At 43.9% G+C, this 16,446-nt stretch overlaps 1 protein-coding gene across 1 annotated transcript; it reads left to right on the top strand.

Annotated features, from left to right (window-relative positions):
• The first annotated feature begins 76 nt into the window (after positions 1-76).
• On the top strand, positions 77-13,601 carry LOC120040574 (zinc finger protein 135-like). Its single transcript, XM_038985666.1, has 2 exons — positions 77-149; positions 12,210-13,601. The coding sequence occupies exons 1-2, from the start codon at positions 77-79 to the stop codon at positions 13,460-13,462; spliced, it is 1,326 nt and encodes a 441-aa protein (XP_038841594.1). The 3' UTR covers positions 13,463-13,601.
• Positions 13,602-16,446: the final 2,845 nt, after the last annotated feature.

Below are 16,446 nucleotides of genomic sequence, written 5' to 3' on the forward strand. Positions count from 1 at the left end.
GGATATTACAGTAAAAGAGGAGGAAGAGAAAGAGGAGGTGACTGTCACAGTGAAAGAAGAGGAAGACGTTTTTGGCATGAGGGAAGTGGGGGAGATTACTGTCACATTGGAGGAAGAAGAGGAGGAGACAGGATATCTGATTAACAGCAGTGAGTAATATCTTAATAACAGGGGTACAAACTCTGCAGTTGTTGAACCGATGTGTGGTTTTAAAGGGTTATTCTACTGAAGGTCTACACTTTAATAGGTCTGTGCTTTAGGAATTGTTAAAACTACAAATAGACGGGGCGGCCAATAAAACGTTTATCAAACAAATTCAATCAAATTTATTTATAAGCCCTTCTTACATCAGCTGATGTCACAAATTGCTATACAGAAACCCAGCCTAAAACCCCAAACAGCAAGCAATGCAGGTGTAGAAGCACGGTTGCTAGGAGAAACTCCCTAGAAAGGCCAGAACCTAGGAAGAAACATAGAGGTACCAGGCTATGAGGGGTGGCCAGTCCTCTTCTGGCTGTGCCGGGTGGACATTATAACAGAACATAATAACAGAACACAATAATCACAGTAGTTGTCGAGGGTGCAACAGGTCAGCACCTCAGGAGTAAATGTCAGTTTGCTTTTCATAGCCGATCATTCAGAGTATCTCTACAGCTCCTGCTGTCTCTAGAGAGTTGAAAACAGCAGGTCTGGGACAGGCAGCACGTTCAGTGAACAGGTCAGGGTTCCATAGCCGCAGGCAGAACAGTTGAAACTGGAGCAGCAGCACTGCCAGGTGGACTGGGGACAGCAAGGAGTCATCAGGCCATGTAGTCCTGAGGTATGGTCCTAGGGCTCAGGTCCTCCGAAAGAAAGAGAGAGAGAATTAGAGAGTGCATACTTAAATTCACACAGGACACCGGAAAAGATAGGAGAAATACTCCAGATATAACAGACTGACCCTAGCCCCCCAACACAAACTACTGCAGCATAAATACTGGAGGCTGAGACAGGAGGGTTCGGGAGACACTGTGGCCCCGTCCGACGATACCCACGGACAGGGCCAAACAGGCAGGATATAACCCCACCCACTTTGCCAAAGCACAGCCCCCACACCACTAGAGGGATATCTTCAACCACCAACTTACCATCCTGAGACAAGGCCAAGTGTAGCCCAAAAAGATCTCCGCTACGGCACAACCCAAGTGGGGGCGCCAACCCGGACAGGAAGATCACGTCAGTGACTCAACCCACTCAAGTGACGCACCCCTCCTAGGAACGGCATGGAAGAGCACCAGTAAGCCAGTGACTCAGCCCCTGTAATAGGATTAGAGGCAGAGAATCCCAGTGGAGAGAGGGGAACCGGCCAGGCAGAGACAGCAAGGGCGATTCTTTGCTCCAGCGCCTTTCCGTTCACCTTCACACCCCTGGGCCAGACTACACTCAATCATAGGACCTACTGAAGAGATGAGTCTTCAATAAAGACTTAAAGGTTGAGACCGAGTCTGCGTCTCTCACATGGGTAGGCAGACCATTCCATAAAAATGGAGATCTATAGGAGAAAGCCCTGCCTCCAGCTGTTTGCATAGAAATTCTAGGGACAATTAGGAGGCCTGCGTCTTGTGACCGTAGCGTACGTGTAGGTATGTACGGCAGGACCAAATCGGAAAGATAGGTAGGAGCAAACCCATGTAATGCTTTGTAGGTTAGCAGTAAAACCTTGAAATCAGCCCTTGCCTTAACAGGAAGCCAGTGTAGGGAAGCTAGCACTGGAGTAATATGATCAAATGTTCTAGTCAAGATTCTAGCAGCCGTATTTAGCACTAACTAAGGTTTATTTGGTGATTTATCCGGGTAGCCGGAAAATAGAGCATTGCAGTAATCTAACCTAGAAGTAACAAAAGCATGGATACATTTTTCTGCATCATTTTTGGACAGAAAGTTTCAGATTTTTTGCAATGTTACGTAGATGGAAAAAAAGCTGTCCTTGAAACAGTCTTGATATGTTCGTCAAAAGAGAGATCGGGATCCAGAGTAACGCCGAGGTCCTTCACAGTTTTATTTGAGACGACTGTACAACCTTTGTAACATTTGTAAACATCTGAATATCTCTTTCTGTAGTGCTTTGCTTGACATCACATAAAAGCAAAAATCAACTCACGATGAAGAGGACAGAATCAAGACAAGGAAGGATCATTTTGATCTGGATGAAATGTATACAATTAAATGTATAAAAACCAAAATGACCACAGGTTATTTCAAATCCTTAGTAGTACTTAAGACGCATTTCTGCATCAATCTAAGTAACATAATTATAATAAAATAATAACTAATCCTCATCAGAATCCGTCAGTTTAAACTAGAGATATTGAGACGCAGCACATGGGCTGAGTCTTAATCCACCGCAGCATATGGGTTGAGTCTTAATCCACCTCATCTGCCTAGGTTGGCCTTCCGCAACTGCGGTGGAAGATGGCCGAGTACAAATCAAATGTTATTTGTCACATGCGCCGAATACAGCAGGTGTAGGTGGACCTTACAGTGAAATGATTACTTACAAGCCCTTAACCAACAATTCAGTTTGAAGAAAAACATTTCCTGATCTTATATCTCCTAGACAGAGGACATTCTTATATCTCCTAGACAGAGGACATTCTTATATCTCCTAGACAGAGGACATTCTTATATCTCCTAGACAGAGGACATTCTTATATCTCCTAGACAGAGGACATTCTTATATCTCCTAGACAGAGGACATTCTTATATCTCCTAGACAGAGGACAGACACATCAACACCTTCTTCCTTATAATAAACATTTTGACCGTCTTATTCAATGCGTTTCTATGGGCTATAGTAGTAAAGGACAAATAAAATATTTTATCAAATGTTGAAGTTTTTTTTGGGGGGGGGGAGACCTAAAGGCATCCTACAATTCTTAATCTAAATGATCCATGGCATAATCATCTTAAAACAATTCCATATGTTAGCTCAGTCTAAAAACACCAACATTCCCAATGTTGGAATTTATGGAAAAATTACAATTTATGTCAAACAGTTACACTGTTTCTATTGTTAACCTTTTGTAATAGTTTTTTTATTTGACCTTTATTTAACTAGACACAAGTCAGTTAAGACTAGAAACCGAAATTCTTAATTACAATGACGGCCTCGGAACAGTGGGTTAACTGCCTTGTTCAGGGACAGAACGACAGATTTTTACCTCGTCAGCTCGGGGATTCACTCTAGCAACCTTTCGGTTTCTAGTCCAATGCTCTAACCACTAGGCTACCTGCCTCCCCTTCTAACACAAGTCCATTTTTAAAATTCCCCAAAATAAGCATATATTTAAAAATGTTTATACATTTTTTGGGGTCAAGTTTTATGTTTACAAGTATGTTTTTCTTGTTTTTCTTGTTTTGAAAAGTTATTTTGATAAATTTCATCCATTCCATGTTATTCATTCAAAGTTTTGAATTTCTGTGATACTCAGGCAATTGAGCTAATCTGAAGACCTAAAATGGCCACCGATATGGCCTTTATAGGGCAATATGGGCACCCGTGGATATGACCTAAAATGGCCACCGATAAGGCCGTTAAAGGGCAATATGGGCACCGGTGGGTATGACCTAAAATGGCCACCGATATGGCTGTTATAGGGCAATATGGGCACCAGTTGATATGACCTAAAATGGCCACCGATGGGGCCGTTAAAGGGCAATATGGGCACCGGTGGATATGACCTATAATGGCCACGGATATGGCCGTTAAAGGGCAATATGGGCCCTGCTGGGTATGACCTACAATGGCCACCGATAAGGTCGTTATAGGGCAATATGGGCACCAGTGAATATGACCTAAAATGGCCACCGATATGGCCTTTATAGTGCAATATGGGCACCTGTGGATAGGACCAAAAATGGCCACCGATATGGCCGTTAAAGGGCAATATGGGCACCGGTGGATATGACCTAAAATGGCCACCGATATGGTCGTTATGGGCACCGCTGGGTATGACCTAAAATGGCCACCGATATGGCCGTTATAGGGCAATCAATATGGGCACCGGTGGATATGACCTAAAATGGCCACAGATATGGCCTTTATAGGGCAATATGGGCACCGCTGGGTATGACCTAAAATGGCCACCGATATGGTCGTTATGGGGAAATATGGGCATCGCTGGGTATGACCTACAATGGCCACCGATATGGTCGTTATGGGCCCTGCTGGGTATGACCTACAATGGCCACCGATAAGGTCGTTATAGGGCAATATGGGCACCAGTGGATATGACCTAAAATTGCCACCGATATGGCCTTTATAGTGCAATATGGGCACTGGTGGATATGACCAAAAATGGCCACCGATATGGTCGTTATGGGCACCGCTGGGTATGACCTAAAATGGCCACCGATATGGTTGTTATGGGCACCGCTGGGTATGACCTAAAATGGCCACCGATATGGCCGTTATAGGGCAATATGGGCACTGGTGGATATGACCTAAAATGGCCACCGATATGGTCGTTATGGGCACCGGTGGATATGACCTAAAATGGCCACCGATATGGCCGTTAAAGGGCAATATGGGCACCGATGGATATGACCTAAAATGGCCACCGATATGGCCGTTACAGGGCAATATGGGCACCGATGGATATGACCTAAAATGGCCACCGATATGGCCGTTACAGGTCAATATGGGCACCAGTGGATATGACCTAAAATGGCCACCGATATGTTTTTTTTTGAGGGATAAATAAAAAACAAACCCCTAATATATAGCTGGATTAGATGAGGGCACTTCCACCGTAACGGAATTGTGCTGAGACTCACTTCAAATGTTTGCCTGACAGAAACCATTGATTTCAAAGTGTAACAAACCATACAACTCTTTTTGACAAGGACCACTTTTAGTCCCCAACCGACCCCTCGTGTCCCTAGGGGGGGGGGGGGGGGTCGTTGGGGGGGGGGGGGGGGGGTCGTGCTCCACAGTTTGGGAACCACCTGTAGCCTACTGACAACGTTACAAGCGTGATTCGTAAATCATGGAGAGAGATGTTTAGTGAGACAAGAATGGATTCACTTTTTCAATGATAGATAAGGATACTACAGTTAAATGTTTCACATTGGATTTTTTAAACTACAAAAAGGTAAGATGCGTTTTTAATTCTGTTGCTGCTCTCTCTGCGCACACACAAGCTGGTTAGCTAGCTAGCTTGGGCCCAACGTTAAGCCACCAGACATTCAAAGTTGCTCCTCCTAGGTATAATTCTGTGGGCCTAATTCAGATAATGCATATGTCATAACAAGATGCCCAGCTCTTCAAGCCAAGTTTGCTCCATCCTCTCTCGCTCTCTCCCCACCTGCAACATTTCAGTCACATCTCGCTTTCTACACTGGTCTGTCCACAGTGACTGGCAGCTCACTGGTCTGTCCATAGTGACTGGCAGCTCACTGGTCTGTCCACAGTGACTGGCAGCTCACTGGTCTGTCCATAGTGACTGGCAGCTTACTGGTCTGTCCACAGTGACTGGCAGCTTACTGGTCTGTCCACAGTGACTGGCAGCTCACTGGTCTGTCCATAGTGACTGGCAGCTCACTGGTCTGTCCACAGTGACTGGCAGCTCACTGGTCTGTCCATAGTGACTGGCAGCTTACTGGTCTGTCCACAGTGACTGGCAGCTTACTGGTCTGTCCATAGTGACTGGCAGCTCACTGGTCTGTCCATAGTGACTGGCAGCTTACTGGTCTGTCCACAGTGACTGGCAGCTTACTGGTCTGTCCATAGTGACTGGCAGCTCACTGGTCTGTCCATAGTGACTGGCAGCTTACTGGTCTGTCCACAGTGACTGGCAGCTCACTGGTCTGTCCATAGTGACTGGCAGCTCACTGGTCTGTCCACAGTGACTGGCAGCTCACTGGTCTGTCCATAGTGACTGGCAGCTCACTGGTCTGTCCATAGTGACTGGCAGCTCACTGGTCTGTCCATAGTGACTGGCAGCTCAGTGGTCTGTCTATGGTAACTGGCAGCTCACTGGTCTGTCCATAGTGACTGGCAGCTCACTGGTCTGTCCGTAGTGACTGGCAGCTCACTGATCTGTCCGTAGTGACTGGCAGCTCACTGGTCTGTCCGTAGTGACTGGCAGCTCACTGGTCTGTCCGTAGTGACTGGCAGCTCACTGGTCTGTCCATAGTGACTGGCAGCTCACTGTTCTGTCCATAGTGACTGGCAGCTCACTGTTCTGTCCATAGTGACTGGCAGCTTACTGGTCTGTCCACAGTGACTGGCAGCTTACTGGTCTGTCCATAGTGACTGGCAGCTTACTGGTCTGTCCGTAGTGGCTGGCAGCTCACTGGTCTGTCCGTAGTGACTGGCAGCTCACTGGTCTGACCACAGTGACTGGCAGCTTACTGGTCTGTCCGTAGTGACTGGCAGCTTACTGGTCTGTCCGTAGTGACTGGCAGCTCACTGGTCTGTCCATAGTGACTGGCAGCTCACTGGTCTGTCCGTAGTGACTGGCAGCTTACTGGTCTGTCCGTAGTGACTGGCAGCTTACTGGTCTGTCCGTAGTGACTGGCAGCTCACTGGTCTGTCCATAGTGACTGGCAGCTCACTGGTCTGTCCGTAGTGACTGGCAGCTCACTGGTCTGTCCATAGTGACTGTACTGAGCTATACTCTACTATACTGGGCTATACTGAGCTATACTCTGATGTACTGTACTGAGCTATACTCTACTGTACTTTACTGAGCTATGTGCTGGGCTATAGTCTACTGTACTGAGCTATACTCTACTGTACTGGGCTATACTCTGCTGTACTGTACTGGGCTATACTCTACTGTATTGTGCTATACTCTACTGTACTGGGCTATACTCTGCTATACTGTACTGTACTGGGCTATACTGTACTGAGCTATACTCTACTGTACTGGGCTATACTCTACTGTACTGGGCTATACTCTACTGTACTATACTCTACTGTACTGAGCTATACTCTACTGTACTGGGCTGGGCTATACTGTACTATACTCTACTGTACTGGGCTATACTCTACTGTACTATACTCTACTGTACTGAGCTATACTCTACTGTACTGGGCTGGGCTATACTGTACTATACTCTACTGTACTGGGCTATACTCTACTGTACTATACTCTACTGTACTGAGCTATACTCTACTGTACTGGGCTGGGCTATACTGTACTATACTCTACTGTACTGGGCTATACTCTACTGTACTATACTCTACTGTACTGAGCTATACTCTACTGTACTGGGCTGGGCTATACTGTACTATACTCTACTGTACTGGGCTATACTCTACTGTGCTGTACTAAGCTATACTCTGCTATACTGTACTGAGCTGTACTGGGCTGTACTCTGCTATACTCTACTCTATTGTACTGAGCTCTACTGCACTGTGCTATACTCTACTGTACTGTGCAGAGCTATACTCTACTGTACTGAGCTATACTCTACTGTACTGAGCTATACTCTACTGTACTGAGCTATACTCTACTGTACTGTACTGAGCTATACTCTACTGTACTGGGCTATACTCTACTGTACTGGGCTATACTCTACGGTACTGGGCTATACTCTACGGTACTGGGCTATACTCTACTGTACTGGGCTATACTCTACTGTACTGGGCTATACTCTACGGTACTGGGCTATACTCTACGGTACTGTGCTATACTCTACTGTACTGGGCTATACTCTACTGTACTGGGCTATACTCTACTGTACTGGGCTATACTCTACGGTACTGGGCTATACTCTACGGTACTGTGCTATACTCTACTGTACTGGGCTATACTCTACTGTACTGGGCTATACTCTACTGTACTGGGCTATACTCTACGGTACTGGGCTATACTCTACGGTACTGGGCTATACTCTACTGTACTGAGCTATACTCTGCTGTACTGGGCTATACTCTACGGTACTGAGCTATACTCTACTGTACTGAGCTATACTGGGCTGTACTCTGCTATACTCTACTGTACTGGGCTATACTCTACTGTACTGAGCTATACTGGGCTGTACTCTACTGTACCGGGCTATACTCTACTGTACTGAGCTGTACTGGGCTGTACTCTGCTATACTCTACTGTACTGGGCTATACTCTACTGTACTGAGCTATACTCTACTGTACTGAGCTATACTCAACAGTACTGGGCTATACTCTACTGTACTGGGCTATACTGTACCGGGCTATACTCTGCTGTACTGAGCTATACTGTACTATACTGTACTGAGCTATACTCTACTGTACCGGGCTATACTCTACTGTACTGGGCTATACTCTACTGTACTGAGCTATACTCTACTGTACTGAGCTATACTCTACTGTACTGGGCTATACTCTACTGTACTGTGCAGAGCTATACTCTACTGTACCGGGCTATACTCTACGGTACTGGGCTATACTCTACTGTACTGAGCTATACTCTACTGTACTGGGCTATACTCAACAGTACTGGGCTATACTCTACTGTACTGGGCTATACTGTACCGGGCTATACTCTGCTGTACTGAGCTATACTGTACTATACTGTACTGAGCTATACTCTACTGTACCGGGCTATACTCTACTGTACTGTACTGAGCTATACTCTACTGTATTGAGCTATACTCTACTGTACTGTACTGAGCTATACTCTACTGTACTGGGCTATACTCTACTGTACCGGGCTATACTCTACTGTACAGGGCTATACTCTACTGTACTGGGCTATACTCTACTGTACCGGGCTATACTCTACTGTACAGGGCTATACTCTACTGTACAGGGCTATACTCTACTGTACAGAGCTATACTCTACTGTACTGAGCTATGCTCTACTGTATTGAGCTATACTCTACTGTACTGTACTGAGCTATACTCTACTGTATTGAGCTATACTCTACTGTACTGAGCTATACTCTACTGTATTGAGCTATACTCTACTGTACTGTACTGAGCTATACTCTACTGTACTGGGCTATACTCTACTGTACCGGGCTATACTCTACTGTACTGAGCTATACTCTACTGTACTGGGCTATACTCTACTGTACCGGGCTATACTCTACTGTACAGGGCTATACTCTACTGTACTGGGCTATACTCTACTGTACCGGGCTATACTCTACTGTACAGGGCTATACTCTACTGTACAGGGCTATACTCTACTGTACTGAGCTATGCTCTACTATACTGTACTGAGCTATACTCTACTGTGCTGGGCTATGCTCTACTATACTGTACTGAGCTATACTCTACTGTACTGAGCTATGCTCTACTATACTGTACTGAGCTATACTCTACTGTGCTGGGCTATACTCTACTGTGCTGGGCTATACTCTACTGTACTGGGCTATACTCTACTGTACTGGGCTATACTCTACTGTGCTGGGCTATACTCTACTGTACTGGGCTATACTCTACTGAACTGAGCTATACTCCACTTTACTGTACTGTACTCTACTGTATTTCATTACAGATTCGTTACTGATTTTCCAGAAATGTTGATTTGTAAATTTTAATACTCTGAACAAAAATATAAACGCAACATGTAAAGTGTTGGTCCCATGTTTCATGAGCTGAAATAATATAATAATAATATAATAATAATAATATAATAATACAAGGCCACTCTAACATGTGCAGTTTTGTCACACAACACAATGCCACAGATGTCTCAAGTTTTGAGGGAGCGTGCAATTGGCATGCTGACTGCAGGAATGTCCACTAGAGCTGTTGCCAGAGAATTGAATGTTCATTTCTCTGCCATAAGCCGCCTCCAACGTCGTTTTAGAGAATTTGGCAGTATGTAAATTCAGTTGACAACCGTAACCACATCCAGCGATTGTCTGAGACCAGCCACCGGACAGCTGATGAAACTGTGCACAACCAAAGGATTTCTGCACAAACTGTCAGAACCCGTCTCAGGGAAGCTCATCTGCTCATCATCCTCACCAGGGTCTTGACCTGACTGCAGTTCGGCGTCGTAACCGACTCCAGTGGAAAAATGCTCACATTCATTGGCCACTGGTACGCTGGAGAAGTGTGCTCTTCACTGATAAATTCCAGTTTCAACTGTACCTGGTAGACGGTAGACCCCAGGTATGGCGTCGTGTGGACGAGCGGTTTGCTGATGTCAACGAATTGCATTTTATCAATGGCAATTTGAATGGACAGAGATACCGTGACAAGATCCTGAGGCCCATTGTCGTGCCATTCATCCGCCGCCGTCACCTCGTGTTTCAGCATGATAATGCACGGCCCCATGTCTCCAGTATCTCTACACAATTACTCTCAGCTGAAAATGTCCCAATTCTTCCATAGCCTGCATACTCACCAGACATGCCATCCATTGCGCACGTTTAGGATGCTCTGGATCGACCTGCATACTCACCAGACATGCCATCCATTGAGCATGTTTAGGATGCTCTGGATTGACCTGCATATTCACCAGACATGTCACCCATTGAGCACGTTTAGGATGCTCTGGATCGACCTGCATACTCACCAGACATGTCATCCATTGAGCATGTTTAGGATGCTCTGGATCGACGTGTACGACAGCGTCTTCCAGTTCCCACCAATTTCCAGCAACTCTTGCAAAGCCATTGAGGAGGAGTGGGACAACATTCCACAGGCCTGAATCAACAGCCTGATCAACTCCATGTGAAGGAGATGTGTCACGCTGCATGAGGCAAATGGTGGTCACACCAGATACTGACTGGTTTCCTGATCCGCGCCTCTACCCTTTTTCTGTTGGTATCTGTGACCAACAGATGCATACATGTATTCCCAGTCATGTGAAATCCATAGATGAGAGCCTAATGAATTTATTTCAATTGACTGATTTCCTGTGAACTGTGACTCAGTCAACTCTTTGAAAATGTTGCATGTTGCATTTATATTTTTGTTCAGTCTATTCAAATTCTACAACGGCAGAGTCATGTCTTAAGTGGAAATTAACAGCATAAGGTGTTTACATGTCCTGATAATTAACTTAACCCCTTATGAACCGTTCTAGCCCCATCTTAACCCCTTATGTACCGTTCTAGCCCCATCTTAACCCCTTATGTACCGTTCTAACCCCATCTTAACCCCTTATGTACCGTTCTAACCCCATCTTAACCCCTTATGTACCGTTCTCACCCCATCTTAACCCCTTATGTACCGTTCTAGCCCCATCTTAACCCCTTATGTACCATTCTAACCCCATCTTAACCCCTTATGTACCGTTCTAGCCCCATCTTAACCCCTTATGTACCGTTCTAACCCCATCTTAACCCCTTATGTACCGTTCTAACCCCATCTTAACCCCTTATGTACCGTTCTAACCCCATCTTAACCCCTTATGTACCGTTCTAACCCCATCTTAACCCCTTATGTACCGTTCTAACCCCATCTTAACCCCTTATGTACCGTTCTAACCCCATCTTAACCCCTTATGTACCGTTCTAACCCCATCTTAACCCCTTATGTACCGTTCTAACCCCATCTTAACCCCTTATGTACCGTTCTAGCCCCATCTTAACCCCTTATGTACCGTTCTAGCCCCATCTTAACCCCTTATGTACCGTTCTAACCCCATCTTAACCCCTTATGTACCGTTCTAACCCCATCTTAACCCCTTATGTACCGTTCTAACCCCATCTTAACCCCTTATGTACCGTTCTAGTAACAACCCAACAATTAGCCACTAGCTGTGATTATAGCAGGTAAAGGGAGATTACATATGAATAAATACATATTTTCCATACATTTCTATTGAATATTAAATCACCAGATTAAGTTCTATACATATTTTCTGCACATACAAAATGCAGAGGGAAGATAACAAGGTTTAGAACAAGTTCCTTCTGTTACAAACCAAATGCTGGACTAGAAGCATGGGTAATAATGTTGAGTTTCTTTTTTCCAGTGGAGATTAGTTTATAAATTGCCTGGCTGGGCTGTGGGACAGTGGAGATTAGTTTATAAATTGCCTGGCTGGGCTGTGGGACAATGAATGTATAGGAATGATTCAAATGGAATTGCTAACAGCCATTACCCGGGTAGTATTGTGAATAACTAATGGCTATTAACCAATCGGCATCCAGGATCCAAATGTACAGTTTTATAATGAGGGATCTAGTGTAGATTAAACGTCATAGGAAGAACGTTTTATCATGTGGAGGTTTCATTCAGGTCTCTCTGTTTAACCAAATACTCTGTCTTTGGCAGGAGAGAGACCAGACTCTCACTCTGACAGCAGTAAGAGTCCTTCAGAGGAACCAGACCCAGAGACTCCCAAACCAGTGAGACGACACCACTGCTCCAAGTGTAATAAGAGTTTCAAGTTGTCATTGAACCTAAAAGAGCATGAGAGAAAACACACAGGACGAAAGCCTTTCCACTGCTCCCAGTGTGGAAAGAGATTTTCACGATCACAGAACCTAAAAAAACATAGTAGAATACACACAGGAGAAAAGCCTTACCACTGTTCCCATTGTGGAAAGAATTTTAGGTTGTTGGATAAGCTGAAGGAGCATGAGAGGACACACACAGGGGAGAAACCTTACCATTGCTCCTTGTGTGGAAAAAGTTTTTCCCAGTTAGCTAACCAAAAAGAGCATGAAAGGAAACACACCGAAGAAAAGCCTTTCCAATGTTCCCAGTGTGGAAAAAGATTTTCCCGATCACAGAACCTAAAAATACATCAGAGGACACACGCAAGGGAGAAAACGTATCTCTGCTCCCAGTGTGGAAAGTGTTTTACCCAGTTATGGAGCCTGAACAAACATAATAGAATACACACAGGAGAAAAACCTTACCACTGTTCCCATTGTGGAAAGAGTTTTGGGTTGTTAGGTAACCTAAAAGAGCATGAAAGGAAACACACAGGAGAAAAGCCCTTCCAATGTTCCCATTGTGGAAAGAGATTTACACGATTACAGCAACTAAAATCACATGAGAGGACACACACAGGGGAGAAACCATACCACTGCCTCCAGTGCGAAAAAAGTTTTGCGCAGTTAGCGAGCCTGAACAATCATAAGAGAATACACACAGGAGAAACGCCTTACCCCTGTGCCCATTGTGAAAAGAGATTTTCACGACCACAGGAACTAAAATCACATGAGAGGACACACACAGGGGAGAAACCATACCACTGCTCCCAGTGTAAAAGGAGTTTTTCGCTGTTAGGGAGCCTGAACAAACATAATAGAATACACACAGGAGAAAAGCCTTACCACTGTGCCCATTGTGGAAAGACCTTTTCACGATCACAGGACCTAAAATCACATGAGAGGACACACACAGGAGAAAAGCCTTACCCCTGTGCCCATTGTGGAAAGACATTTTCACGATCACAGGACCTAAAATCACATGAGAGGACACACACTGGGGAGAAACCGTATCATTGCTCCCTGTGTGGAAAGGATTTTTCTCATTTAGGGAGCCTGAACAAACATAAGAAGGCAATGCATTCTTGAGTGAAGCCTTACCCATGTTCCCATTCCCAGGCTGTGTTCTGACTTATGTTTGTTGTTTTATGCCACATTAAATAATATTGTTTATATTGTGGCAAAGAAGGGGGTCGAGTGATAAATGGCAGATATGTGAGAGCAGAACTAATAAACGGGCTCTGCCCGATCACTAAAATGGCCACCCCGATCAGAACTACATATCACACAATGGCCGACTGCCAAAACTACAAGTCCCAGAAGCAAGGGGAACCCTCAGAAGGTGGAGCCGACACAGAGATAAAGGGTCAAGAAAAACCAGGAAGAGGAAGAGAGGGCTGGAAGGATCTATGAACCGTAGAGAAAGAGACAATAGATATTGGCTGGATTTACCGTGTATGAGCTGGGACTGTTTTGGACTTACCTGTTGGCGTTTGGACCTGGACCTACCGAGATCCCGATTCGTGTACCGAACCCTGCTATCCTTGACCTTGCCTACGACCTGGGTGGACCAGGACGGAGAAACAAACACACAGTTACTGTCCTGTTCGAAAGAACTCTCATTCTGGGGTAATTTGGTGACAGTTTCCCACTTAATTTGTGACAAACGCTCATAACCCCTTGAAGAGGTTTGCCACACTATGAAATATATATATAATCAAGAATAGGTCTGTTTTATTTTTTTTCTCTGGAGACATGATTATGTCTAAAAACATTTTTAAAATTATAATCTGAATTTTGTTTTGATTCTACACTTTGATAGATCGGATACATGTTAGAACCCTTAGATGTTAATGACATGATTTGGATATTTTAAAATGTAAATTGTTAATTGGATGAATATTGTGTGTATTTCTTGATTCTCTAACCTTGAATCCTCAGGAAATGTAATTTAGGTTTCATTTAGTTAATTTGTGTTCTAGTCTTCAAGCTAAAGATGTATGAAAATGGGATGATTTTCTGATAACATTGATAGGTTGTTGACATAAACTGTCACTACCTCTTGAAAAAACATTTGATTAATGCACCATTTTTATCTGAATAAAAATGAACTTTTTAACTGTGTTAGCCACTAGTGGACATTCATTATATACATGTACATCTATGTACTTACAGAAATGAGCTCTTCTGAGTGGGTGAATGGATTGCTGGAAGGTGTATAACACAATGTGTCGGTCAGAACACAAGGAGAGGGAAGTTTTGTTCTGATAACGTTGTTGACATGAAAAACATTCACGACCTCTTGAATGTTCCCATCAGTATTATTACACCATGTTAGAGAAAAAACAGGTGCTAAGATTGTAAAACACATTTGATTAATGTAACATTTTTTATCTGAATAAAAGTATAATGAATATTTTTGTGTTAGCCACTAGTGGACATTCACTATATACATGTACAGTTGAAGTCGGGAAGTTTACATGCACTTAGGTTTAGGTCATTGAAACTAGTTTTTAAACCACTCCACAAATTTTTTGTTAACAAACTATAGTTTTGGCAAGTCGGTTAGGATATCTACTTTGTGCATGACACAACAAATTTTTCCAACAATTGTTTACAGACAGATTATTTCACTTATAATTCACTGTATCACAATTCCAGTGGGTCAGAAGTTTGCATACACTAAGTTGACTGTGTCTTTAAACAGCTTGATAAATTCCAGAAAATTATGTCATGGCTTTAGAAGCTTCTGATAGACTAATTGACATAATTTGAGTCAATTGGAGGTGTACCTGTGGATGTATTTCAAGGCCTACCTTCAACCTCAGTGCCTCTTTGCTTGACATCATGGGAAAATCAAAAGAAATCAGCCAAGACCTCAGAAAAATTGTTGTAGACCTCCACAAGTCTGGTTCATCCTTGGGAGTAGTTTCCAAACACCTGAAGGTACCACGTTCATCTGTACAAACAATAGTACGCAAGTATAAACACCATGGGACCACACAGCCGTCATACTTCTCAGGAAGGAGACGCGTTCTGTCTCCTAGAGATGAACGTACTTTGGTGCGAAAAGTGCAAGTCAATCCCAGAACAACAGCAAAGGACCTTGTGAAGATGCTGTAGGAAACAGGTACAAAAGTATCTATATACACAGTAAAACAAATCCTATATCGACATAACCTGAAAAGGCTGCTCAGCAAGGATGAAGCCACAGCTCCAAAACCGCCATAAAGCCAGACTACGGTTTGCAACTGCACATGGAGACAAAGATTGTACTTTTTGGAGAAATGTCCTCTTGTGTGATGAAACAAAAATAGAACTGTTTGGCCATAATGACCATCGTTATGTTTGGAGGAAAAAGGGGGGACTTGCAAGCCGAAGAACACCATCCCAACTGTGAAGCACGGGGGTGGCAGCATCATGTTGTGGGGGTGCTTTGCTGCAGGAGGGGCTAGTGCACTTCACAAAATAGATGACATCATGAGGCAGGAAAATGATGTGGATATATTGAAGCAACATCTGAAGACATCAGTCAGGAAGTTAAAGCTTGGTCGCAAATGGGTCTTCCAAATGGACAATGACCCCAAGTATACTTCCAAAGTTGTGGCAAAATGGCTTAAGGACAACAAAGTCAAGGTATTGGAGTGGTCCTGACAAAGCCTTGACCTCAATCCTATAGAACATTTGTGGGCAGAACTGAAAAAGCGTATGCGAGCAAGGAGGCCTACAAACCTGACTCAGTTACACCAGCTCTGTCAGGAGGAATGGGCCAAAATTCCCCCAATTTATTGTGGGAAGCTTTTGGAAGGCTAACCTAAACGTTTGACCCAAGTTAAACAATTTAAAGGCAATGCTACCAAATACTAATTGAGTGTATGTTATCTTCTGACCCACTGGGAATGTGATGAAAGGTATAAAATCTGAAATAAATAATTCTCTCTACTATTATACGGACATTTCACATTCTTAAAATAAAGTGGTCATCCTAACTGACCTAAGACAAGGAATTTTTACTACGAGTAAATGTCAGGAATTGTGAAAAACTGAGTTTAAATGTATTTGGCTAAGGTGTA

Source organism: Salvelinus namaycush, unplaced genomic scaffold, assembly GCF_016432855.1.
Source record: "Salvelinus namaycush isolate Seneca unplaced genomic scaffold, SaNama_1.0 Scaffold364, whole genome shotgun sequence".
Lineage (NCBI taxonomy): Eukaryota > Metazoa > Chordata > Actinopteri > Salmoniformes > Salmonidae > Salvelinus > Salvelinus namaycush.

Coding starts and splice junctions, on each gene's coding strand:
- LOC120040574 (XM_038985666.1), top strand. CDS start 77: ATGAGGGAAGTGGGGGAGATTACTGTCACATTGGAGGAAGAAGAGGAG. Junction 150..12,209: donor AGGATATCTGATTAACAGCA/GTGAGTAATATC, acceptor TGTCTTTGGCAG/GAGAGAGACCAGACTCTCAC.